Source organism: Trematomus bernacchii, unplaced genomic scaffold (assembly GCF_902827165.1).
Source record: "Trematomus bernacchii unplaced genomic scaffold, fTreBer1.1, whole genome shotgun sequence".
In the NCBI taxonomy this organism is placed as follows: Eukaryota; Metazoa; Chordata; class Actinopteri; order Perciformes; family Nototheniidae; genus Trematomus; species Trematomus bernacchii.
In genome coordinates this window covers 2528220-2553970 of record NW_022988043.1, presented here as the reverse complement: position 1 = coordinate 2553970, position 25751 = coordinate 2528220, and the positions used below count along the sequence as shown (strand labels likewise).

At 39.7% G+C, this 25751-nt stretch overlaps 4 protein-coding genes across 15 annotated transcripts in view; 2 read left to right on the top strand and 2 right to left on the bottom strand.

Annotated features, from left to right (window-relative positions):
• fgfr1a (fibroblast growth factor receptor 1a) overlaps positions 1-9511 on the bottom strand; it is a 77420-nt gene extending 67909 nt beyond the window's left edge. For 6 of the 10 annotated variants that reach the window (XM_034117873.1, XM_034117875.1, XM_034117874.1 and 3 more), the window contains exon 1: positions 9310-9511. In XM_034117873.1, the coding sequence (XP_033973764.1) occupies positions 9310-9393 (84 nt within the window). In that variant the 5' untranslated portion in view covers positions 9394-9511. The remainder of the gene's footprint in view (positions 1-9309) is intronic. The other 4 variants (XM_034117883.1, XM_034117881.1, XM_034117877.1 and 1 more) reach the window with 2 other exon arrangements.
• A 3256-nt stretch (positions 9512-12767) lies between these two features.
• On the bottom strand, positions 12768-14706 carry ankrd39 (ankyrin repeat domain 39). 2 transcript variants are annotated; one of them, XM_034118297.1, is made up of 4 exons: positions 14281-14706; positions 14046-14149; positions 13752-13955; positions 12768-13576 (listed from the first exon to the last, which is right to left on the bottom strand). In XM_034118297.1, the coding sequence occupies exons 1-4, from the start codon at positions 14372-14374 to the stop codon at positions 13430-13432; spliced, it is 549 nt and encodes a 182-aa protein (XP_033974188.1). In that variant the 5' UTR covers positions 14375-14706; the 3' UTR covers positions 12768-13429. The 2 variants fall into 2 exon arrangements, with proteins under 2 accessions (XP_033974188.1, XP_033974187.1); XM_034118296.1 differs by having other exon boundaries at positions 13752-14149.
• A 686-nt stretch (positions 14707-15392) lies between these two features.
• On the top strand, positions 15393-22129 carry kctd9a (potassium channel tetramerization domain containing 9a). The gene is made up of 12 exons (XM_034118333.1): positions 15393-15576; positions 15858-15979; positions 16066-16109; positions 17364-17460; positions 17602-17660; positions 17749-17877; positions 17973-18040; positions 18128-18223; positions 18828-18977; positions 19500-19605; positions 19680-19813; positions 20600-22129. The coding sequence occupies exons 1-12, from the start codon at positions 15529-15531 to the stop codon at positions 20714-20716; spliced, it is 1170 nt and encodes a 389-aa protein (XP_033974224.1). The 5' UTR covers positions 15393-15528; the 3' UTR covers positions 20717-22129.
• A 95-nt stretch (positions 22130-22224) lies between these two features.
• LOC117472896 (progonadoliberin-1-like) lies at positions 22225-23504 on the top strand. 2 transcript variants are annotated; one of them, XM_034118334.1, is made up of 4 exons: positions 22225-22418; positions 22514-22652; positions 23214-23315; positions 23417-23504. In XM_034118334.1, exons 2-4 carry the CDS (start codon positions 22515-22517, stop codon positions 23462-23464), a joined length of 288 nt encoding a protein of 95 aa, XP_033974225.1. In that variant the 5' UTR covers positions 22225-22418; position 22514; the 3' UTR covers positions 23465-23504. The 2 variants fall into 2 exon arrangements, with proteins under 2 accessions (XP_033974225.1, XP_033974226.1); XM_034118335.1 differs by having other exon boundaries at positions 22397-22418; positions 23217-23315.
• Positions 23505-25751: the final 2247 nt, after the last annotated feature.

Here is a 25751-nt window from a genome sequence, read left to right as displayed (position 1 = left end):
AGAGTTGGCCATATAGGCGGAGCTCCTCCGTCCTGATGTCAGAGAAATGTTCAAATCTGGATCAGTCTGTATCAGATCCGTTGCAGCCCCGTTTTTAGAGATTTGGGTATGGAGGAAAAGAGAGAGGGTTGTGTTTTCTGACACTTGGTGAGTTCCCTGGAACACCGGGGCCACATATTCATGTACAAAAGACATACAAAAGTGCATTTTGCATAATAGGTCCCCTTTAAGTTATAAATCAAGGGTTTTTATTATTATTTACAGGTAGATATTATCAAGGGTGTAACTTTGACACACAAACAGGGGGGTCCTCCGCAATGAAGATTTTTTTCTTTAAATTGAAGTTAAAGTGGACCTATCATGCTATATTTGAAAGATATATTGTAGAACATGTCTGTGAAGTTTTTTTTTTAAATACCAAACAGATCATGCATTTTAGCCACGCCTCCGTCCTCCGTGTATTATTCTTATATTATTATATAGAGTCGTTATTCATTTGTTTTAAAGCTCAATAAATAACAAAGAAGACCTTTGACCGGCACTTTTCGAATTTCGAAGATTTCAACTTGGCGAAAAAAGATCTAGTTCATAAACATGTCCGTGGTAAAATGTTTAGAACACACAAGCAGAAATCTGCCGGAGTCTTCTGGCACATGTCCCTTGAAAATGAAGTCTAGCCACAGATTATTGTCTTTTTCCAGGGATGGCATTGCATGCAGTCCCTTGTCCCGATTCTTGCAGCCAACAATAGCACAACGTTTAACTCCCTTATGCCCCTTAACGCGTTTTCAGCGCCGGCTCGGAACTAGAGCCTGTAAACTACCGGTTTTTCCTGTTCACACCGCAGCGGCGCCGCCTCTTCGTTTCCAGCTCCAAAAAATTGACGGTCCAGAAGCAAGACTCCGGAGCTAAGAGGCGGCATCGCTTACGTCTCTCTTACGTCGAGGCGGCATCGCTTACGTCTCTCTTACGTCGAGGCGTGCAGGAAACTAAACCCACCTCCCCTGAACATGGGTCGACTGAAGAGTCTCGTCATGCCTGCCTACAAGCAGTAGCGCTGAGCAAAGTGACTAGAAGGCAACCACACACTTATAAAAAAAAACACACTTTATAAAGTCAGGCAACACTAACCAGGCTTCGTGTGATTCTGTTTATTTGTACCTTACTTTGACCATCCGTTCACTGTTATTGATCATTGTGGAGAGCAGGCAGACGTTTTGTTTTTTATTATAGCAGCTATCGGATGGAATCAATACATGGGCTGCACAGGTTGTCATGTCCGACTATCACAAGTAGAATCATAATGAAAAATACGCCGGTAAAATGTGCCTGTAGAAAACGGCTTAGCAAGTAGTCAGTTTAGCTTCGGTTGCTATGCTAGCATCACCCATGTTATACCAGAGAAACTTTCATAACAGCGTTGTGATGCCAAACAGCGTCAATTCAAACTGACACACATTCACTTAAGGGGAACTGGGGATATGTATCAGCTGCTTGTGTGACAGTCAGACAGTGAATACTTTAGAGCTGTGTGAGCTAACCCGGAGCTAACGGGAGAATAAACTCCCGTGGAAGAGCAGCCAGCACTGCAGCGGTCGGTAAATGCCGCTGAAACACATTAATAAACAATGAACCACGGCACTCTGGAGAAAAGTATAAGGTTGGAGAAGTCGTTATTTAATTTAATCTGGCTTCGTATGATTAAAAGCAACACGATCATCGACCCGACGCAGTCCCCCGTTGTTGTTGTTGTGAGCGCCGTTGGGGAGCAAATCAGCGATGTAAACGTTGACGTCATGACGCAGCAGCGGCAGCACCATCCTGGCTCTGAGTGGTGTGAACTAGAGATGGGCGAGTCCTGATTCATCCGGATCATTAACCCGGATCCTAGAAATGAGCTGGTCGTGACGAGTCTCCCCTCTCCATTAACCCGAGTCCTTTGAGTCCCACACTTGGTGTGACGTACAAATTAAAACTATAAATTGCGTCACTCGCTACTCTCTTTATAACATGTAAAATCACATTACAACGTACCCCAGTCCATCTGCCTACCCTTTAGCAAGTAGGATAGCTGCCAGAAGTGATCGTTTGGCTCAGGGGAGTGCACGAGTCAACAGCAGACTCAGATTCGCTAAATCGCAAAATGACCGTTTTTTTTGTGATCAATATGTTTTATTAAAGCAAAAGACACCACTTTACACACATTTAACACATACAAACACCAGTATTGCAATGATTACGCAGTCCATGAGAAAATATGGGGGGCATATGATTAGATATAATTATATGTTTAATAATAATAATTGTATAATTAAGACATTTTATATATTCTAACTGTTTTGCAATTTTCTATCATTTGTCATTGTTTGTTTCTTTTTGTGTGCTATGTTCAAAATAAACGTTTTGCCAAGTAAGATCCTTATTGGAAATGCAGCTATTACACGCAGGAGACTGTTGCACAACATGACAATTTTGTTAGAAGTCTACACTGAAACTTCATTTAGAGCCGGAAACATAATGGACTTAATCAAAATCGTGGGATCCGTGAATCCAGGTCAATGATCGAGAGAGACCAGTAGCCTACGAGTTAGTCAGCGGAACTTCACAGACTCAGATTCGCAAATCACTGTGCAAAACACAGCAGACTCGTGCGGACTCAGAGCCGTAACCATATAGCAGCAGATCCAGAGATCCAGCAGACTCGTTGTCATGCACGAGTCAACAGCAGACTCAGATTCGCAAATCCTGACTCACTGTGCAAAACACAGCAGAGCAGACTCGTGCGGACTCAGAGCCGTAGCCATATAGCAGCAGATCCAGAGATCCAGCAGACTCGTCCTCATGCACGAGTCAACAGCAGACTCAGATTTGCCAAATCGCAAAATAACCCTTTTTTTTGTGATCAACATTTTTTATTAAAGCAAAATACACTGTGTAGCGGAGGTTAATATAACGTCAGTTTAATATGCTTGTGAAATGCAACAACTTTTCGGTTTCACCGATAGGATTTCTACCCTCTTGGTGATGCTGACTCATATGACTCAAATGACTCGTATGATCCGGATCTCTTCAATGACTGACTCAGAAGACCCTGAATCCGTAAAAGGATCCGGATTTGCCATCTCTAGTGTGAACAGAGCGGGAGCAGAAAAGGGAAACCGGAGCTGAACCAGAAAAGCTCTAGCTCGGAGCTAGAAAGGGAAAAGCGCTGGTGTGAAAGCCGCATCAGACATCCTGGCAAGAGCAGGCAAAAACACAGATGTGACTGGGGGAGATTTAGCTTTCCGACAGCCTATATGCGAATGAGAGGTTGGGCAATGGCCGTGGCCCAACCTCTCATCCCCCTGATAGGTGGAGAGTTTTCCATATAGGCGGAGCACCCCTTTTCTGACGTCAGAGAAATTCAAATCTGTATCAGCTCCGTTGCAGCCCCGTTTTTAGAGATTTGGGTATGGAGGAAAAGAGAGAGGGTTGTGTTTTCTGACACTTGGTGAGTTCCCTGACACACCGGGGACACATATTCATGTATAAAAGACGTACAAAAGTGAATTTTGCATCAGATGCAGCTGTGGTTTCCTTTAAAGGCCCTGACACACAAAGCCGATTTCGGCCGTCGATAGATGTCTGGCCGTCAATGAGCGTCCTGTCGCCCTACTCAGATTGGTGTTTCCCGCACCGTCGTGTCTTTTCGGCCATGCCGACACCTTCCGATCGGCAGCGGAGGCTGTCGGTAAAATAAATCAGTCTGATTGGCTGTTCAGCTTAGCAAATCAATGCATGAGAAGCTAAACGGAAGTGAGGTACGCAAACAAACGATTAAGAAGACACACACAGACGGCTATTATTTTTCATTTTCAAACAGGTTTTCGATTATAAGTCGCTATGTGAAACATTCTGTGAAACAGTCTGTGATGGACGAGAGTGAAAATGGAACGCACGCGCTATTTGTTGTTTGTATATATCACTCAGTCTGTCTTCCGGTTGCCTCTTTTGAATGACGAATACACACTACCGGCGCCTGCTGGTAAGGAGAGTTATTTCCAGTCACGCATGCGCAGTGCGTACGTGCTACTTGGCCGTCGGCTGAAGTCTTTGCGGTGTGTTCCAGTGCGACCTTTTGGCCAAGACGCAGGAGACGTGAGGCGACACAACAGTCGGGTCCGTCGGGACGTGTTATTTGGTGTCAGTTTGATGTGTCAGGGCCTTTAGATGTAATCCCTTGTGTGAGTGTTCATAACTGAAACAGACATTGTGTTCTCCTGAAAACCAATTCAATTTCACTTTCGAAGAATGGCCTAGTGTTCTAGCAGCTGAGCTGGGTCAGGGGGGTCCGAGGGGGATAAAGAAGCTTGGTCATCGCGGCTCTGTAAGCAGTGAGTCAGTGTTTTGGGAAAGCTCCAAAAAAAAGAAGTGCTTCTGACGGCAGACAGAAGGAAGCGCAGAGCGGCCGCACCGCACTCCCCTTGGCCCTCGTCACCACGAGGACTGTCAATAATTGAGAGGGGAGGAAGTAGCTTCTTCAAACCATGACACAACACCTTGTCATCTTCTGCTCCCATGGGAGCAAGAGTTAAACAAACAGTGTGTCTTTACTATCCACACACGGGGCACGCTCATCTTGAACTTGGGAGTAGTTGAGTAGAGACTGGATGTTACTTACTTAAAAAAGAATGTGCTGAACTTCTGGTTCCCATTTCGTCTGATTCATTTACTTTAAAGTGGACCTATCATGCTATATTTAAATGATATATTGTAGGGCCATACCTATATAAGGTATATTTATACGTTTCTGTTTTCAAAAATACCAAACAGATCATGCATTTTAGCCATGCCTCATTTCGCTCTATGTGCTGTTTGCTGTCTACGGATCTGATTCTGCTGACCACGCCCCCCTGCAGGAGAGGGGAGACGTGCTCTGATCAGCTGCTGGGCTGTCAGAAGAGGGGGAGAAAAAGAGATCTCCGTCCTCCGTGTTTTATTATATAGAGTCGTTATTCATTTGTTTTAAAGCTCAATAAATAACAAAGAAGACCTTTGACCGGCACTTTTCTAATTTTGTCCGGAAGATTTCAACTTTAACAGACATCTTGACCGGCGAAACAAACTGAAACTGAAACTCTGCCGCACGGTCCCCTCGTTCCTTGGAAGAGGCGGAGAGGTGGGTGTTTATCATCTGCTGGTGGACTAACCGGAGAGAATTACAGTGCTTGCCTCGACGGGGAGGGATTGCATTGCAGCGGGAGCAAACGCTTGCCTCGGGGAGGGAGAAAAAAAGCCACAGCGGAGAATAAACAGAAGGGTAACCATGGTAACTATGGGCGGGAAGTCTTCTTCGCTGCTTTTGTGGCAGACTACAGCGCCACTTACAGGCCTGGCATATGTACTACAGCGTCTCCAGCGCTTTCGAACGGCAATGGCCGTGGCTGTCTCCTCCTGATTGGTGGAGTTGGCCCAATAGCCGTAGCGCCACCGTCCTGACGTCAGGACAGTGTTCAAATCTGGATCAGTTTTTATCAGATCCGTTGCAGCCCCTTTTTTAGAGATTTGGGTATGGAGGAAAATAGAGAGGGTTGTGTTTTCTGACACTTGGTGAGTTCCCTGGAACACCGGGGACACATATTCATGTATAAAAGACGTACAAAAGTGCATTTTGCATGATAGGTCCCCTTTAAGTGTAGTTCCTATTCAGATAAAAAAAGAGCTAGACCGACATACTGTATCACCCAGGCCAATTTTAGCTAATTGCAGACAATGAGGAATGGTCGGACGATAAGTGCAGCACAGGAATCTTAAATTAGGTTTGAGGTCATTAAGAAACTATGTAATTGTCACATAGTTAGTTTGTTTTCTGTAAAATCCTGTTCAAATAAAAAACATTTGAAAGACTGCTGTTCTCAAATATTAATATTGGCCTTAAGAAATCCCTCTGGCAGTAGTTACTTTTGCTTGGTACTTATTGTCAGATCTTGTTCAATGGTAAAATATACTGCCCTCAGGACATATCTTTTGAGGACACAATAATCAAAGCATTGACCCCTACCAAATAGTATTTGTATTATTCCCTTTCATACCACCTATATTGTTTAAGTGATGATGAACCAAAATAAGACAGGGGACCAAGTGATGAGAAACATATCTCACACAGTCTGTTACTGTGACCAGTAAACAAATCAACTGCTTTTGATGGATTAAACAGTCGTCACTAAAACCAGACTTGTTCACAGACAAAAACAGGAAACTCATAACCCACAAGGGGCTGTAGACTAGACTGAAATACACCTAATCATTAGTAAATTACATTTATATAGTGCTTAACTAGAATATATTCATAGATTTAGTGTTTGAATGGTCTTTGTAATGCACAATCATCTTGTTTCCCACTGTCTTAACCTTTTCATTTTTGTTAAGTGTGGTTTTGGTGAAGAATGAAAAATAGTTTCTGAGTTTAAGAAAGATATTTCAGTATGCTGTAAAATGCTTTGCTTTAAAAATTCCTCAGCTCCCAGATTGTGGAGCCCCCTGCACTCCCAGCCAAACAACCAGTCTGAAGCTCAGTGGACACAAGAGCATCTCCCCGAGGCTACTGTTTTCACAAAAACAAGACACTTCTGGGGTTTTTCTCTGCAGCCTCACAAACTGAGGCCCCGGCCACACGAGGACGATAACGGTCGTATCTGCTACAGTTCACTATCAGATAGACGGTTCGGCCACACAAGGCCGACATGGAAACGCAGAAAACGATAACGATAACGATAACGGGTCCCAAGGTGGGTAGATCTGCAAACGAAACGCTCTGGGGGGACAAACGGCTCCTTGTTTACGCCTATACGATCATTTCCTGATAACGTTGAAGCAATAGCCCCGCCTATTTCAGTGGAACAATCCAGTGTTAACATCAATGCTTTTTTCTCTTTTCTTGTGTTACTAAGATCCTTTTAGATACACTTTGATGTATGCAACACTTAACAACTTGTAGAATATGAAGTACTTTGCAGAGGTGGGACCAAGTCATTGTTTTGCAAGTCCGAGTCAAGTCTCAAGTCTTTGCGCTCAAGTCCGAGTCAAGTCTCAAGTCTTTGCGCTCAAGTCCAAGTCAAGTCTCAAGTCAGGATGGGAAAGTTCATGTCAAGTCCAAGTCCTAAACTTTGACAAAACGAGTCTTAAACAAGTCCTTATGTGCTTTTCAACAAATGTAATGACATCGATCAACAGAATAATACTTAATAATCAAACTGCTCTTTAGTAGTCACATTAATAATTTAATAATCCATTTTCTCTCTGCTGGTAAAGTAACGTGTTTTTCTTCTATTGTAAGAGGGATCAGTAAGGTAATGCTACCATGACGGTTTGATTCAGAAGGAGTTTAATGTATAAGATCCCTGATGTTAAGGTAACCAGAATGTTTATTTCCACTGTGTACAACATGTTATAAGGGACCCACGATCTATCTTTATGCAAGGGATAATGTGCAGCGAGGCGTCTCTATGGGGAAAAGAACACCTGAATCTAGATCCCTCTGCAGGTGGTACTTTAAGTATATTTTGATGCTAATACTTTTGTACTTTTACTTGTAACATTTTGAATGCAGGATCTTTTATTGTAACCGAGTATTCCTACACTCTGGTACTGTTACTCAAGTACAAGATCTGAACTTCTCCCACCTCTGGCAATAAATCCTGAGTGGTTACCAAAACAAAAAAAACCCTGCTCTGAAGGTTATTTTCATTTTCATTTTCAAATCCTGCACTCAGCTTTGCTTTCTCCAATATCATTGAAATGCAGCCAGATGCTGCTTCTTTTTTTCGGTTTTCGCAAATTTCTTGACTTTTTCCGACGCGCTTGCATTTAAATCCGTCTCCCCGTGGCTCTGTAGCTGGCCTGTACCACTACACCTGCTGTCTTTGGAGCGTCTGCCCCCCACCCTTCTTTCACATAATGGTATGATCCTAGTGTGTCCTCGCATATGATTGGCCGCATGGTGGCTCAGCAAAATAAAGACCCGCCCCTGCCTGCAAGGATTCTCAGCAAGAGTTGGAGCGGCTGAAGATTCTGCTCTCCCCGACGGGAGTCTGCTCTTCTAGCGGCATCTCGCGATCGGCGTGTTGGAGACCCCTGAATTAAAGTATCAAGTCACCTCAAGTCAGAAGGCTCAAGTCCAAGTCAAGTCCCGAGTCATTGGTGTTCAAGTCCAAGTCGAGTCGCAAGTGTTTTGTGATTTTGTCAAGTCGAGTCCAAAGTCATCAAATTGGTGACTCGAGTCTGACTCGAGTCCAAGTCATGTGACTCGAGTCCACACCTCTGCTGCTTTGTAAGGAATTGGGTTTCTTTTAATGGCTGTTTTTTTATTTTAACACTTGTTCAGTTAAACAATGTAGTTTTTTTTCTGATAACCTTACATATTTTAGTTATTTTTTCTGATACCAAGATACTTTTTTTGATACACTTTTATGTAGGAACATTTTACAACTGGTAGATTGTTAATTACTTTGTAACAAATGTATTTTCTTAAAGACTGTGACTCTAAAAGGCAAGTTTGTGATTTCTAACTATATACTATGACCATTCTTTTCTTATTTATAATATGGTTCAAATGGAGTAATTGGAGTTGTCTGATGCACTTGATACAATTTGACGTGATGTGTGATGTTCAAAACCATTTCAACACACAATGTCATTACTTTTTTTTTCAAGATCTTTTAGACAAACTATACTATGACTTTCTTTATTTTTTTTTAAATCCTATACTGACATTGCAGACAAACTACATAATATAATTCTTAACTACATACTATACTTGGACTTTTTTTTCAAGATACTTTTGACATACTATACTAGTACTTTTAAAAATAAATGTACGGACATTCTACACTGTGACTCTTTTTAAATTATATATATGAAATACTATACTAAGACTATGAACAGATTTATGCTTTTTTCTCCTACAAAGATACTTATAGTTACACTTTAATGGATGCAAAACTTTACAACTTGGTAAAATATGAATTAATTTGTAATGAATTGAGTTTCTTAAAGAATCAAACTCTAAATGGAAAGTTTGTGATTTGAACACTGTTTCGGTGAAACAATACAGTTTTAATAACTTTAATAACCTGACTTTTTTTAAATGTTTTTTTTAGATGCTTTACTGTGAATTATTTCATGTTATTCTAACATAACGTTTTCATATTTTCCCCATACTGTGCTATTTTTTTTCCCTCTATGACTTTGTTCATTATATTTTGAAAAACTACACAGAGATTTTTATCAACATACAACTCACTTTTTGTGAAATATTTCAACATACTTTACCTGTACCTGCTTTTCTTTTTTGAAGGGTTCCAAGATATTTTGCACGTCATGCATAAAACCTCTCATCTTTCTTGAAACTGACATACATTTGAGAAAAAATACGTGCTGTCCTTTTTACAAACAAGTTATTTTTCTGCTTCTTCCTCGCCCGTGTCTCTTCCTTCAACCAACACAACAATCAAGTCAGATCTATCAAATTAATCATCTACCTCTTCCTTTCCCCCACCCTAGGGTCCAGAGTCAAAACACCTCCCCCTCCAGACCCTCCCCCCTTCTTTTACCTCCCTTTCCTGTTTTTATGGTCAGTCCCTGTGACTCTGTATCTGGCAGGTGTCCCCACACTGTTGGTTTAAACAAAAATAAGTAATCTTTCAGATAATCTAGTGCCTTTCTCACAGTAGAGGGTTTAAAAAAGAAGAAGAATAGACATCTCTGAGGGATGTAACATCACAGTTTTAGTGAAAATCCTTTCTTTACATGTCACAGTTTCTTTACTCACAATGTTTTTGAGATAACAGTATCTCCCATTGTCTCACACACACACACACACACACACACACACACACACACACACACACACACACACACACACACACACACACACACACACACACACACACACACACACACACACACACACACACACACACACACACACACACACACACACACACACACACACACACACACACACACACACACACACACACACTCTGTGTCATAAAGGGAGAAGAACGAGTCAGGAAGACTGACGGACATGTTCTCCCAGCTCTCCTACAAAGATGCTTTTTGAATTGAATAACCAGATGTTTACAGATGTACAATTAATGATTGTTTTTTATATTTCCAATGAACACACATGTGTTAAATAGTGATGATTAATATATTTTTGTCGGATCAGATTACACTTTCGCAATTAATAAATAAATATTTTCAGATTATAAGGTATTGAATAATAAGGTATTTCTACTATTATCACAGATAATGTTAATATCCTTAATTGTCCAGCAATCAGGCTTAACAACACTACTCTTTAATGTATTATCCATGCACAGACAGACCTACAAGGATGTTTCAAGTACTGGATTAATTTAAGTTTTGGCCCAAAACAAATATGTATAATAATTCATATAGTATAATTTTAAAGAAATTGATATTCTATATTCAACATTAGATAAACACAGAAGAACCCTTTCCAAGTACCATAAGTCGATTTTCAGGTAAGTATGGCTAATAAGAATAATTAATTGAGTTAATTTGGTACAGATCAGTTGTAGCATTTACAAATGTATGAATTAAAGTTTTAGGAATGTTTCTTCCTTTCCAGGTTTTTACAAAAGTCTTTGAATATTTGCCTAACTTTTCCTTTTCAGATTGTTACAATATACTACAAATGTCTGACTTTTCCTTTTCAGACTTTGAACAATGTACTTGACTAAAATGAATGTATTGATTTTACTAAGACTAAAGTGCCTTACTCTTGACTAAAGCGTAATGAAGTAAACGTAAATGTAATCCTAAATTGAAGACACTGCAGTTTGGCAGATTACAGATTGATCAAATCACCACTAAGAATGTTATACCTTAACTGGATCTCTTATGATCCTGATTGTATACCTTAACTGGATCCCTTTTAAATGCTTTTGACTAGTGATTGCCTTGAAGTAAATCTTTAAGCTGCAAGCTGGTTTTGATTTTATAGTTTAAAGTGGACCTATCATGCTATATTTGAATAATATAGTATAGGACCATACCGATATAAGGCATATTTATACTTTTATAGAGAGGGTTGTGTTTTCTGACACTTGGTGAGTTCCCTGGAACACCGGGGACACATATTCATGTATAAAAGACGTACAAAAGTGTATTTTGCATGATAGGTCCCCTTTAATAAAGGAGATTAACTAATGGTTCAATGTTAAATCATATTAGTTTAAAATAAATGTTTTTGCTATTATGTATCTGTGATTTTACATGTGTTCATTATTATGCTTTTGACAAAAGATGCTCCACACACTGACGGGAGATGATTTTTCTATTATGATTGGCTGTCTCAATCATTATGATTGAATGTTTCAATCTTATGTTGTTATTAACGTGATTGTTATTGATGTAATTGATGTTGTGTAAGTTCACACTCAAATCTGAAGATTCTCATTGATTTAAGTATTGAACAAATTATTATTAGAATAATTATTTAATCAAAATTGATAAAAAGAGAGGAAATGTTGGGGAATAATTTGCTTAGGTATTCAACCTTTGACACAGTTCATAATTTTCCTCTTTTCACTGTCTCCTTTCCCATGGCATAGGTCTACGGCCTTGGGTATTGCTGCTATCTCTCTTAAGGAAGGGCAGCTTGGGCACATTGTTGTTGCCAGTTTATGACCGAGCACAAGCTGACATGAGATAGTTGATTGTTCAAGGACATCTAGAAGCCCTTCTTTTTAGGAACGTAGGTTTCCTGGCGCACATTATTTTCTATGGACGACAGCTCTAGTTAGATTCAGGGTCCATATTTGTTTAGTCTCGCTGATAAAGAATGTTGATTATTACACTCCGAACTAGTTAAAACCTCGAACTACAGAAGAGTTCTTCAGAATTGATTGTGGCATCTCAACCGTGTGGTCAACTCGTGGCCCTTTGACATGTCTTGTGAATTCTCCGGCCGAAGCTCCAAATAAACAGTCAGTGTTTGCCATCAAAGCTCCAGCTCTCCTCTGTCTCTCTGAGTCCTGACTCCTATTGCTTCAGAAGTTCCCCCACACTAACAAAAAAAAACTCAACCATCAACATCTGCTCTCAGAGATTAAAAGTGTAAAAGATTTACACCAGTGGCAATGGGTTCAAAATATTTGCTTTTACAAAGAGACTTAAAACTAGTTACAGTAATAGCAGCTGAGACATTTTGCTAGCAACAAGCCAGGAGCAAAAATATGTAGACAGAGCAGGACTCTTCTACACTCCATAACAAATTAGAAAAGATGCCATAAAAAAATAGTTTAATGCCTTTTTGGTTTTTCATCTGTAGCAAAATGTGACTATAAGTGCATTATGTTGCACAGCCTTGTGTTGTGCAATGATCCTCGTATGACTAATGATATCACTGATGTGTGAAAAACCTGGCATTATTGGCAGTTTAAAAAAAAAAAGTCTGCTGTTGTGTTCACTTGGAAACTCCATTAATACAGAATAGATACCAGAGTGTGGTATGTGACACACAGTACATGTTTACTGTACAGGCAGATCAGGGGTGTCCATCTATGATGTCCTATCTACTAACTTTTCTCTCTATCTTACAGTCACCTCGATTAGTTTTCCAACAGTGTGTTGTGAGGATCGAATGAGGTCACTGTGTGTGAGCTGCCAGCTAATTCACATGGTGGGCTGGAAAAAAACCCATTTGTTTTTTAGGGCAATAGCTCCCCCTGTTGCCACAAATAACAAAATGTCCGACATAGTTTAACAAAATAACCCAGATGTTGGCCTCCGGTTTTAATACAACATAAACCTGACATATGTTCAGAGAAAACAGTCAATAATGCAAACGCTGATGTCTGATACAGAATTATTATGAATTTGACGACAGCCTGATAAGAGTGGAGCAGTAACAGATGCAGGACAGTGGTGTTGTTTTTTGTACAAGTTTATATGGCTTAGGAGGTGTAATTACTGCATCAATGTAAACTAGAAATCCAAATCAGGTTACTTATGGTATGAAGCTGGCAATATAATGTTGTATCCTCCCAGTTTTGTTCAGCGGCTCTTTGCTGATGTATAAGGGAGGAAAAAAGGGCTGAAACTAAAGATTATATTCATTGATGAATCATTTTTAATGTTGTCCCAGTATTCTTTCCCTTTCTTGTCCATCTGTCCTTCTATCTAATTAAAGTATAACAATGTCAAAAAGATATCTTCAAGAAAATAAGTCCGAAAATGGTGGGGAAAAGAATGGTGGTCGTTCAGTGTTTCCCAGCCCAAGATAATGTCCTTAAATGTCTTGTTTCATCCACAACTCTGTCGTTCCAGGTGAAGATGAGTGTAATCCTGACCTCACCTAGCATGTTTTGAGCTTAAGTCATTGTTTCTCGGCATGTCTGCAGATGCAGTGTGTCTGTGGTCACCGAGGTGGCTTCAGGAGCTCCTGCAGGTCTCCCTGGGGTGCCAGCTGGAAGGGAAGCAGCAGCCTGTTGTTCGCCTGGCTGCAGAGCGCTGCACAGCTCTCCATCAGCAGCAGACACACCTCTTCATGACCTCGTTCTGCAGCCTGCTCAAGCATTAACAAATACAGGCATGTGGTTGGGGTTAGAGACAATGTTGTTGGAAAGCCTATATGTTACTATGGTAGATTGAGTCATGGAGTTTTTTAAAGGGTTGACATACAATCTTTGAGCAGATGTTTATTTGGTGGTGCAGTTTATTTTATACTGGTACTTCTGTACCTTATGTAGAGGAGAAGAACCGTCGTCATCGCAGAGCATTGGGTCTGCTCGGTGCTGCAGCAGGAGTCTGACCACATCCAGATGACCGCAGTAAGCTGATCGATGGAGTGGCGTGGCACCGCCTGGTGTCTGGGGAGATGCACAAGCACCACTCTCAAGAAGAAACTTGCAGACAGCGTGATGACCACTGCGACTTGCATAGTGCTGAGATAAAACCCACAACAAATGATACAATAATTTTAGATGGATTAAAACACTTGATGCTGCACACAAACATATTCCCAGAGAACTCACCAGAGCTGTGTAACCAGTAGAGTCTCTCAGGTTAGAGTCTGTGCCCTTCTGGGTCAAAGACTTGACCCTCTCCAAGTCCCCATCCATAGCAGCAGACCAGATACCTGCATAGAAGAATGACACACAGCACTGTACTTCCAGAAAACTATTGCCAAGGTGAAAACAAATCATTTAATACATGTTATGTATTTTCAGAACTCTATTAGACTATGGTTTATGACAGGTGAATGCAAACCTCGCTCAAAATCCATTTCACTCAGCGTCTGGTAAACACTGGGAGAGGAGACTGGATTAGTGCAACACGAACATTGTGGTCTGTCAGTCGCCATTGTGCATAACAAAATAGTTACATGCACTTTCAAAACAAAAGCTAAAGACTTGTTTTTGAGCTACAATCATGCATCTCCATGATGCTGTTTGACACTTCCGTGTTTTCTTCTTCTATCTTTGGTGGTCGACAACTTGGTGGTACATTACCACCACCAACAGGCTTAGCTTCAAAGCACACAAGCCTAACAAATAAATGACTGTTTAACCGTATGACCATATATACAGAATATATGTTGCATTATAATTCAGATACAGGTCGAAACTACTCCAATAAGAATTTTCTTTGGTAAACAAAACTGCAGGATGGCAAAACGTTTGCACCACCAGACCACCCGATAAATAAAACAAGCGCACCTACGTGTGAAGGCTCGGACCAATCACAGGTCCGTATTAAGAAAGACCCCTTCAGATGCTTTTAGATTTGTCGTTTTTTGTTAAACTGAGACTCATTACTTTTTTTGTGGCTGCGTATTGCTTATGAAAAGCGAACTATCACATTTAAAGGATCTTTAAAAAAACAATTATTATCACCAAAAACAACACTATAAATAAATTGATTATTTAATTGATTATATTCTAATGTAATTATCTAAAATAATTGCTTTTTTAACAAAATGTCTGCCAATTAATTTTATATTAACCCACTCGTGGTTTTAGTTAATAAAATATAATGTTGGGTGCTTTAATGTATACCAAATAATGATATTTTTAACGTGTTTCCTAAGTATCATGTGTCAAATCTGAATTTATAAAGTAACTAGTAAATAAGTGTGTAACATAATTGTAGTGGAGTCAAAAGTATATACCACACCAAATTGTAGTAGAGGAGAAAGTAAGTTGGAAGAAGTATAAAATCAAAATACTCGGGTAAAGTACACGTACCTCAAATAAATGTTTACTGAAGTACAGTACTTGAGTAAATGTACTGAGTTACTTTCCACCACTGGTCTACCCTTGCTTTTATGCGTTCTTGAAGTTGGAAGGATTGTACGTACAGATGTTTTCCGACAGTTCCTGAACGCCTCTTGTGTCTCGTGTTGTTGTCTGATGCAGCTAGCTAGCCAGTAAGCTTGAGTCAACCGAGTGTTAGCTGGCAAACGCCACATTATCATTTAAATTATAACAAAGCACTAAATACCAAAGCGCCTAAAGCATGAGAAGAGTTACCCTGTTTGTTAACGGGACATCTAAAAATGGCAAGGTTTGTAAAAACAACTCTGGGGCTGTTTAGTTTAAGATCTGGGCCGCAGAATGACTGGCTTTTTCCACTGAACATACGTGTTTAATTATAACTAGTGTACGTTAAATATAGTTTTATAGTATCTATATCTGTACATATGTAATAACATGTTCATATACAGTCATTGTAAACGGCTTGTCATTTTACAACACTTAAATAAATGTGATCTAAACCAAGATGTCTGGTATTAAGTACGAGTGACCCTTTTCAGACTGTAATCCCTAGCACTGCTGTTGTTTCAGGTTGTAGCTGTATACGGGACCTTGTCAGATTTACTATCCGTAGCAAGCAATAAATTAGGAATCAAAGCTGTGTCTTTATACAATGGAAAGGGTGGTCTCATAGATGACATTGCCCTTATAAGGTAAGCTAACACCATAATGATAAAACACATGTATCTGAGCGCATTGTGAGCCTGCAAGCCTAATCTGTGTCTGTGTTTTCCAACAGAGATGACGAAGTATTGTATGTCTCAGAAGGAGATCCATTTATTGGTGAGTGTTGTGAAATGTCTGCTGCAGGCAAGACATGTAAAAGTCCCCACCAACTCTTCTACATAGGAGCTAGTGATGGGAATTATGGCTCTTTGAAGGGAGCCGGATTTTATGGCTCCGTTCCTTTCAAAGAGCCGTTCAAAAGAGCCGTTTTTTTAAAGGGGGCGGGGTTACTAGGTTTATCTGCGAAATAATCACCAGGATAATGATTGACTGTGTTGCCAGACCTAATGTCAATAATCTGCATTGTAAACATGACACAAGGTGGCGCCATATCCATGTCATTCATGTCAGTGAATGTACTTTGAATTTACCTCTGTATGTGTTAAGTAAATAAAGTTGCCTTGACTTGAATGAAATTCACGCAACTCTTAATATTAGATACTGTGTTTTTAAGTGGCGATGGAGATTATTTGTTGACCCTGCTTTAAAGGATATTTTGCCTTTACAAATGGTGTGCTTTATCACTGCCTGGGTTTTGGTTGAAGTGCGTTTTCGCGTTTGGCTCATTTTCCATCCCACCTCACTCCTCGTGCTGAAACCTACCAATCAGAGTAGGGGGGGGGTCTTCACAGAATACGTTTTGGGGGACAAAATCAAGCTTTTTAAAAGGCGAGTGGATTTTGGCAGGCAGTGAGTGCGGACCAACGATTGAACGATAACAAGAACGGCTCTCACCAAGTACGACTCGGTTCCCCTCGTTCGTACCAAAGAGCCGTTCAAAAGAATCGGCTCGTTCGCGACCGACACATCACTAATAGGAGCTGGACTTTATAAATGTGCAGCCTCCTTTTGCTTCTCTTTGTAGCTGTTTTGTGTTTATTTTCTTCTCTCTTTTGTTGACCAAGACTTTTGTTTTTGTCGTCCAACTACACCAGTACAATTTGTTTTTGACTGATAAATTAGATGATTTAGTTGACAGATCTATAAAACTTCTCCACAGAGCATCATGCAAAGGCACCTAAGATAGAACATTTGTTTAAAAAAGTCTCTTTTGTAGTTGTTTGGAGCCCATTTGTAGTAATGTTGTATCTCTTTGTAGTCAGGAGTATCTCCGAGTTGTTAGCGTCTATGTGTGTGTTTCCCCTTTTTTTATACACTTTTTAAGACACTTTATATGTCACTTTAGACCCTTGTGCCCTTGCCCAATCGGCTTATCAGTAATCCACCCATGGCTGCAGTCTCATCTACTATGTGTTTAAGTGTGAATATGGTGTCAGACACTTAGACTTCTTATCTTTTTTTGTATCACAGACCCTCAGCATGAGGCCAAGGTTACAGCTGATCAGCACGGAGCACACACTGATTGGCTGACCCTTAATATTGGTGGTCGTCCCTTCACCACCACCAGGTATCTGATGTTTTCCCAAGTCTTAAAAACATTATAAAATACTTGTGATTTCTTCTATACCACAGTGTATGTTTTCTTTTGTTCCAGCTACATTTGCATTCATTTTCTTCTTTCCTAAATGTGTCTCTGTTTTGTGTTCAGGAGCACCTTGGTCAGCAAGGAGCCAGAGAGTATGCTAGCTCACATGTTTCGAGAGAAAGGTGAGCTGACAAGCCTTTAGACATTTCCTTTAGTTTTATATGAGGCAGCCTCTCTGAATATGTTTTGTAACCTCTGTGTTTGCTCCAGATGTGTGGGGGAACAAGCAGGATGAGCATGGAGCGTACCTAATCGACCGAAGCCCTGAATACTTTGAGCCAATTCTCAATTACCTGAGACATGGTCAGCTCATTATCAATGAAGGCATAAATATACGAGGTAAGCTTTTCTGATGAACACTAAATAAGTCTGCCATTTCAATCCCTCTGAGGATGCGTTTAAAATGAAATCTTCTCATAATATTTGTCTTCCAGGTGTCCTCGAGGAAGCTCGGTTCTTTGGAATTGAGCAGCTTACTGAACAGCTGGAAGCAGCAATCAAGGTTATTTGAAGCGTGCAAAGTGAATTGTTTTAATGTGATAAATCTCCCATCAACGCATTGTGACTTCTCACCTTACTTTCAAATCAGAACACTCAGCCAGCTGAGGACCACTCTCCCATTTCCCGCAAGGAGTTTGTTCGTTTTCTTCTGGCAACTCCCACCAAGTCAGAGCTCCGCTGTCAGGTACAGCCAAGTTAAAATGGGCTATATGGCCAAAATCTTGTGATATATGTCATTTTGCACCTGAACGGTATATATTATAAAAGTAGTATTTGTTCTATTAATCCAATTAATTAATGGTCTATAAATAACCAAACCGTACTTCATCACATTGGATTATTTTCCTCTTTTGTTTGCATCACGAGGCAAGATTTGTGTTTGAAAAGAAAACCTCAAAGCTTTAGGATTCCTTAATTTTAAGGACTAAAGGTTTAAAGGTTAACATGTGCAAACACATACAAACTACTAATAATGGCTTAATTCGGCACAATATAAGAAACAAACACATTTGTATTTTCGAGCAAACTAAAGGAAAATAAAATCTGCAGGTTTTGTTCATCTTTCATTTCAAAAAGAGGATAAAATACTTTTGAAAAAGTATCTGGTAACCATAACCAGAGTTCTTTTATATCTGATAGGAACAGTAATGCAGAATCTTGATGGTAAAATGTTTATCTTTGTTATATATATATATATATATATAGCATCATATTGCCAAACCCCAATGACCCCCATCATTTTCCCATATCCAGATAATATTTGACACCTTTAATCTCGCTGTCTTTAGGGTCTTAACTTCAGTGGAGCGGATCTGTCCCGACTGGATTTACGCTACATCAATTTCAAGATGGCTAATCTGAGCCGCTGCAATCTGACACATGCCAACCTGTGCTGCGCCAACCTGGAGCGGGCCGATCTGTCTGGAGCCAACCTGGACGTAAGCCTGAAAACCTTTTTTCTTGAATGCAATAAATGATCCACATGCAGTATAAACCTCTCAAAAATCTCACTGGGGAAGTGAACGTTACTGTGAGGGTTGCGTGTCATTCTTGTGATATTTTTATTTGTTGGCTGGTGAACAATGGACAGCTTTTTTCTCCATTTTACACCTCCTGCCCCCTCAATTGTGTGGAGGAAGGGCCCCTGTGTTCTTAAACATGTTTGCCAATGGCTCACACCTACTCACATTCACCCCAAAAAAGCAATACTCACAATGATTTATCTACGGATGATTTCCTAAATGTTTTCTTTAAAAGTCTTTATTTATTAGTCAAAAACCTAAAGACACTCAGTTGATTATGAAATAAAACAGAAAAGCATAACATCTCCGTATTTGAAAGGATAACAAAAGGACTTAAAGGACAGCTCTAGTAAGTTTACATGCATTCCTTGTAGGGGTGTTTCTCAATGTGTGCTCTAATAGAACATTATGAGTACTTCTGATCTTTGTCTTTTGAAGGGTGCCAACTTACAAGGGGTGAAGATGCTCTGTTCCAACGCCGAGGGAGCGTCTCTCAAAGGATGCAACTTTGAAGATCCATCGGGACTGAAGGCCAACCTGGAAGGTAATCCATCACAACTCTTGGTTAAGAAGAGGCAGTTTTAAAGTCGTGTTTTAACCCAATGTTTTTGTGACCAGGTGCTAACCTTAAAGGAGTTGACTTGGAAGGAAGCCAAATGACCGGCGTCAACCTGCGTGTGGCCACTCTGAAAAATGCAACGCTGAAGAACTGCAACCTGCGGGGAGCCACTTTAGCAGGGACCGATCTGGAGGTGAGTCAGGGCCGTCCGACGGGATTATCTCTGAAACATGTTGGCTCAGCTGGCAAGTGACAATGTGATTTACTACAACTTTCTAGGGCCAAATAGGAGAACACAGAATGAGTCTGATGAGTACAACAAATTCAATCTTCTTTATCGTTATTGCAATGTAATGGTCTTCCTGCATTTGGTTGTTTATGTTTGACACTGGTTTCACAAATAGATCAAAGTGTCCCTACTGGAGATTTCAATTAGATTTGGCCAGATTGTAAAATAAGCACGTTTTCGAGTGGACTTTGCCTTGTGCTCAAAGTAGAGGACTAGCTTTTTGAACTTGTAGTTCTTATGTGATTATCAATTAATATATCAAGTCAGGAGGCTTCCCTCTCTTGTATAACATAACCTTAACCATACATTATAAGGGTCAGCCTTTAGAAGCTTACATATTTTAGAGAAGAATTGCTAATTTTGTTGTTTTCTTACTTTTCTATGACTCTCAAGGAATCTTTTGGGGTTTTCACTGGACTTATTAGGATAAAATAAATCTCGTTGTCATCGTAGAGAACACAGCAAAGTCAGGAGAGCTACTTTTGATCAGTGCAATTACAAGACACAGAAACTAACATCAGAAAAACAAAACACTTTTAGCAAAAAGACATCCAAAGCTGACAACAGAGGTTCTAACATAATAAGCAAAACAAATAATTATAATTTCATTTGTTGATATATAAAAATATATGTAATCAATGCATTTAATCCTCCTGTTTTACACTTAAGTCTCTGCTGCCTTTTTTGCAGAACTGTGACTTGTCTGGCTGCGATCTCCAAGAAGCCAACCTGAGAGGGTCCAATGTGAAAGGGGCCATTTTCGAGGAGATGCTGACCCCTCTGCACATGTCCCAGAGTGTCAGATAACTCTGCACACACCAGTGTCAGTGGGGGGGCCGCAGCTGGCTTCTTTAATACTCTCTCCTTCAGTATATTCCTCTACTTCCAATCTCTCTTTACCTGTCTGTAAAGCAGGTAGTTGTATGCACATCCCTAGCATTCCACCTTTATTAAGTTAGCTTTAAATATCTTGCACTAGAATTATTCAGGGTTGTCTGTATGTTTGTATGGTAGGACGTTTTAAATGTTCAGCTGCGTATATCACCAAAACCAAATAATGTTCCTCGTGTACGTAGATGTGTCTGGATGCAATCCAATGAACTATACTAATTTAATGTTCTTCATCATTTATATTCACTTCATCTTACTTGACGTGTTAATGGGAGTTAAAGTCAGATCATTTGTGAGTAGGGAAGTTCAGAGCTGAGCTTCTCTGTGCTGCTGTAGCAGAAACAGAAAATGGCACTTACCAATAACTGTGGCGTTATATAATCTTCTTTAACTTACGTTTGCTGGATTCAACATAAATAAAGGAAGCAATGCAAGCCAAAGCCATAAGGATAGCACAGTCTAGAAGGCTAAAAGTGCTGTTAGCACACCATGAAACTATGCGACAGGCTAGTTTAAAACACAGCTTGGTTATGCAATACATGATGTTACAGCTGTGAGGTTTCTCCTTTCTGACTTTAAAATATTGTGTTCTTAAAAAAAAAAAGCTTTCCCTTGTTTGTGAATCTACCTCTTTTTTTAATCTGGTGTGCAAGTGATCCACAATTGCATGCATTCGACTGTGGCACTGCTTATTGTAATATGCATGTATGACATTCATTATATTTTAGTCTCCATTTGAAAAAAAAAAAATGCTATGCTTTAAAAGAAAAAGCCATTTTCACATGTTGTTAAAGTGGGTTTGCCCCCAAACATGCTCCATGTATCGATGTATATCACTTAATCATGCTTCGAACTTATTTGCACAACTACATGTTAACTTGTATACCTTCTCACCAAAAATGTTTGGTGCTTGTAATCTTATGTAAATCAAATCCAGTGTTTCCAAAACTTCTGAAATTGTTATTGTATGGTAAGCAGGTTTTGTCAGTTCTTTCTGTTTGCATGTGTGAAGACTCTACTCGTCTCTGACTGGTGAAGTTTCTCTACCTGTAGCTCAAAGCTGCTCTGATGCAATACTATTCACTCAGTCTAATTGTAGGTACCCAGCCTGTGAGAATGAACGATGAAGGCAATCATAAAATTGTGTATTTTCAGCTCGAAAATCCAAGGAAGAGCTATGATTATTTATTTTGAATACATCTCACTGAATGCAACATGAGGCGGAGGTTGGTTTGTGTTTTAGACAGGTCTCCCTGTCTAAGATTATTGCACTTGACCGTGGAAATATATTTCCATGAATGACTGTTATAAATAAACTGCTATGAAGAAGAAAAAAATGGTCATGATTTGTAATCCTTTACTGTGTCAGTTTAGAGTGTTTTGTACACTCGAAGTGCGTCCTGAGCCAGAGCTGAAAATTGTCACCCCATGTTGTGCTTTTTTTGTGGAGGGCGGAAAAAAACCACCAAGCGTCATCTTGTAATAAATAGAGGTAAGTGGTAAGTGTTTTTGAATCCCACTTTTGAACCCCCTGTAGTGCCACAGGCTTATATAAACCTTGGAAAACTGCAGCAGGATTCACAAAGGACAGCAGACAAGACAAATCAGAGGACAGAAGGTGAGCAATTCTGCTAATATTGTACATTTGAAGAGTGTTAATTAGGGATGAAAACCATACCAAAAGTAAACTATTATGTATATTTTCCCCCTCAGAATGGCTCCAAAGACGTTGGTACTGTGCCTGCTGCTCGTGGCTGCAGCGCTGCCTCAGGGCGGCAGTCAGCACTGGTCCTACGGCCTGAGCCCCGGAGGGAAGAGGGACCTGGACAGCCTGCCGGACACGCTGGACAATGTAGGCATTTATCATTCTTATAATGGCTGCCAACATGTTTCCTCAGCATTAGTTACTCCTATCATTTTCTCACATGCCCATTACATTTTAATAAGGTGTATTGATGGTGTCTACCAATCAAAGGGTCAGTCGTTCAATACTTAGTAGCAGCAGTAACATTTCAAAGTGTCCTTGGGCAGGATACTTAACCCCACATTGCTCCCATCGTCATGTCGACATGTTGAAGTGTATGTAAGTCGTTTTGGATGGAAGCATCAGCTAAATTACATTTAATATAATATGAAGGTTTGTTATGTTTCGGATGTATTTTAACTCAGGGGGAAAGTCCGAATATTCACGTGTGAATGAATAATGTTTAATTTAGGATCTTTATTTTAGGATAACCATTTACTTCCTTCCACTACTTGTCAGACATGAAATACTTCATTATGGTTTTTTTTGAAAGTATTATGGATACATATGTGTGATATTCTTCTCTTTGCTTTATTTGATTTTATTACATTTAGGAATATACCATCTAATCTCTTTTTGCACATATTTGCTGCGATGATCTTCTTCCAGCAGCTGGTGGAGGCGTTCCCACACGTGGAAACACACTGCAGTGTTCTGGCTTGTGCTGAGGAATCACCCTTTGCCAAAATGTACAGCACCAAAGGATTTCTTGTAAGTTTTTCTCATTTGTTCTTCTGTGGTTAGTTGTAAAACCACCTGCTGGTTCTAATAAAGTTTTAATTTATTCACACAAGGTTTAATTTCTCTTTCAGGGCAGTGTCACTGACAGGGATAATGGACACGGAACCTACACAAAATAAAGATGTTTTGATTCAACAATAAAATATCATTTATTCATGACACCATTGTTGTGGTTATTGTTCGACATGATGCAAATCACGAATACTACTTTTTCACTTTTTCAAGGATTTCTACTCTACCTCAAAATATATCTGTGCTTTTTTATGAAACAACATCAAATATAGATACATATCTTGGAGGATTATGTCCCAGCAAATTCAAACTTCAACATGAAATTTGAAAAGAAACAAAATAAAGTCCTCCAGATAAAAATGCGTTAAAGTGTTGAATTCAAGATATTTGCTGGTCTTATATACAGCCTGTTTATGTCAATATAACTCATAAGAAGGAACAACAGAGTCAATACATTTCTTTAGTGTGGCACCATGAGTTCAGCGTTTGGAGGTTACATCCACTTAAAAGCGAAAAGGTGAATTATTTTATAACATCAAAATAGTTCTTCAGTTTCTTCGCATTTATCTCTATTCACTACCTCTCTTTTGCTTCACCTTTTTTAAATGGATGGAGAGGGACGGCTCTTCATCTTATCTCTCTCTCTCTTCTCTCCCATCCACATTTCCATTTACTCCTTTTCATCTGCGCTCATTTGTTCTCCCTATCCCCATCCTTCTCTTCTACCTCTCCTGCATCCCTCCAATCTTTTTCATCTCCATCTTTTTCCTTTTCCCTTTGATCTTATGATTCTTCCTCCATCCCCAATCAATCGTTTTTTCTCTTTCAACGTCTTCCCTTCCCTGTACCTCTCCTACATGGCTGGGAAGTGCGTCCCTCTCCCACCCTTCCTTATCTTTTCATGTCTTTCCTCCATGTCTACCCTTCTTCTCCTTTCTGTTACTCCCACCCTCCCTTTCCTTCATGAACGGAGGATGATTCTCTTATTTCTTCTACCATCCATATTTTGTCTCTTTCAATGTCCTTCCTTAATCCCTTAAACCTTCCTAATCCAGCCTATATCTTATTTCTTTCCGCCTCTTTACCGTTTCCATCCTTCATTTGATTACTCTCTTTATCTTTGTCTCTTTCAACATTGTTTCTGTACCTCTCCACCTTCCCCTTATTGTTCTTCATCTTGTGTTTCATCTTCTTTCCTCTCCCACCTTCCTTCTGCTCAGCTTCATCTTCCCTAATTTGCCTCACTACCCTTTCACTCTTTTGTCTCCCTCATCTTCTATCCACCTGGTTCCTTCCTCTTTACCACGTTACCTGCCTTTCAACTCCCCTGTTTGCAGCTGTGAAGTCTTTCCAGTTCCTCCCTCTTTCCTCCCTCTTACCTCCCCTCTCTCTGTCCCTTACTGTGCTCTTTAACCTGCATTCCACCTTTTTAAAAGGGAATGGAGAGGGAAGGCTTTTTATCTTATCCCTCTCCCCCTCACCTCGTATCGCCACGTCCTCTCAATTCTGTTTGACAGCTCTCTTTCATTCCTTCTTCTTCTAATATCCATATGTGCTATCCCTCATTTCTCCTCCTCACCCTATATATATATATATATATATATATATATATATATATATATTTCTTCTCCATCCTGCCACCCTTTTTCTTTTTCCTTTTATTTCGTACACACATTAATTTACTCGCCTATCTTCTTGGTCCATATCTCTATTTTGCGTCCTTCCTCTTATCTTCTGTATCTTTTATGTTTCACTCTCTACTCTTCCTCCTCTTCCCCTTCCACACTTCTTTATTCTTATTATTGACGTCCTTATTTATTTTCATTTCTTGTATCCATTCTTCTTGCTTTTCGTCTAATTCCTTCCTCTTCAAAGCCCCTCTCTCTATCTCTTGCTGCCTTGCTTTTCCTCACATGCCTCGCAGGAGGAAGGCGTTGCCGTCTTCTCTGATCAGAGCCTTCTTCCTGTTTGCACGTTCTCCTCGTGTCTGTTTACTGCAGCCTTTGCTATGATGATTTGATAAATATTTAATGTTAGGCTACATTTTGAAATATTGGAAATGTTGTGTATTCTTTCTGTTTGAAAATGTAAACTCAAACATTATTTAATGCAGTTTTATAATACATTTTCCGATCCATTGTTTTGCCAGGACATAATTACATTTTTGAAAAGGATATAATATTTTTTAAACCACATTTATTTGACAACCTTCTGAATAAGCGTTTCCTTTAAAACACACATGCTTAGCTTATAAAGTCTACCAAAAATAAATGTCCCCTTTAAACTTCTCCCATGCTTTAGTTTAAATTAATATCACTTTAACCAATATTTCACGAAATACTAAAGAGGAGAGAATAGTTTCAGAAATGAATATGTGTGCAGCAGAAGTTTGTT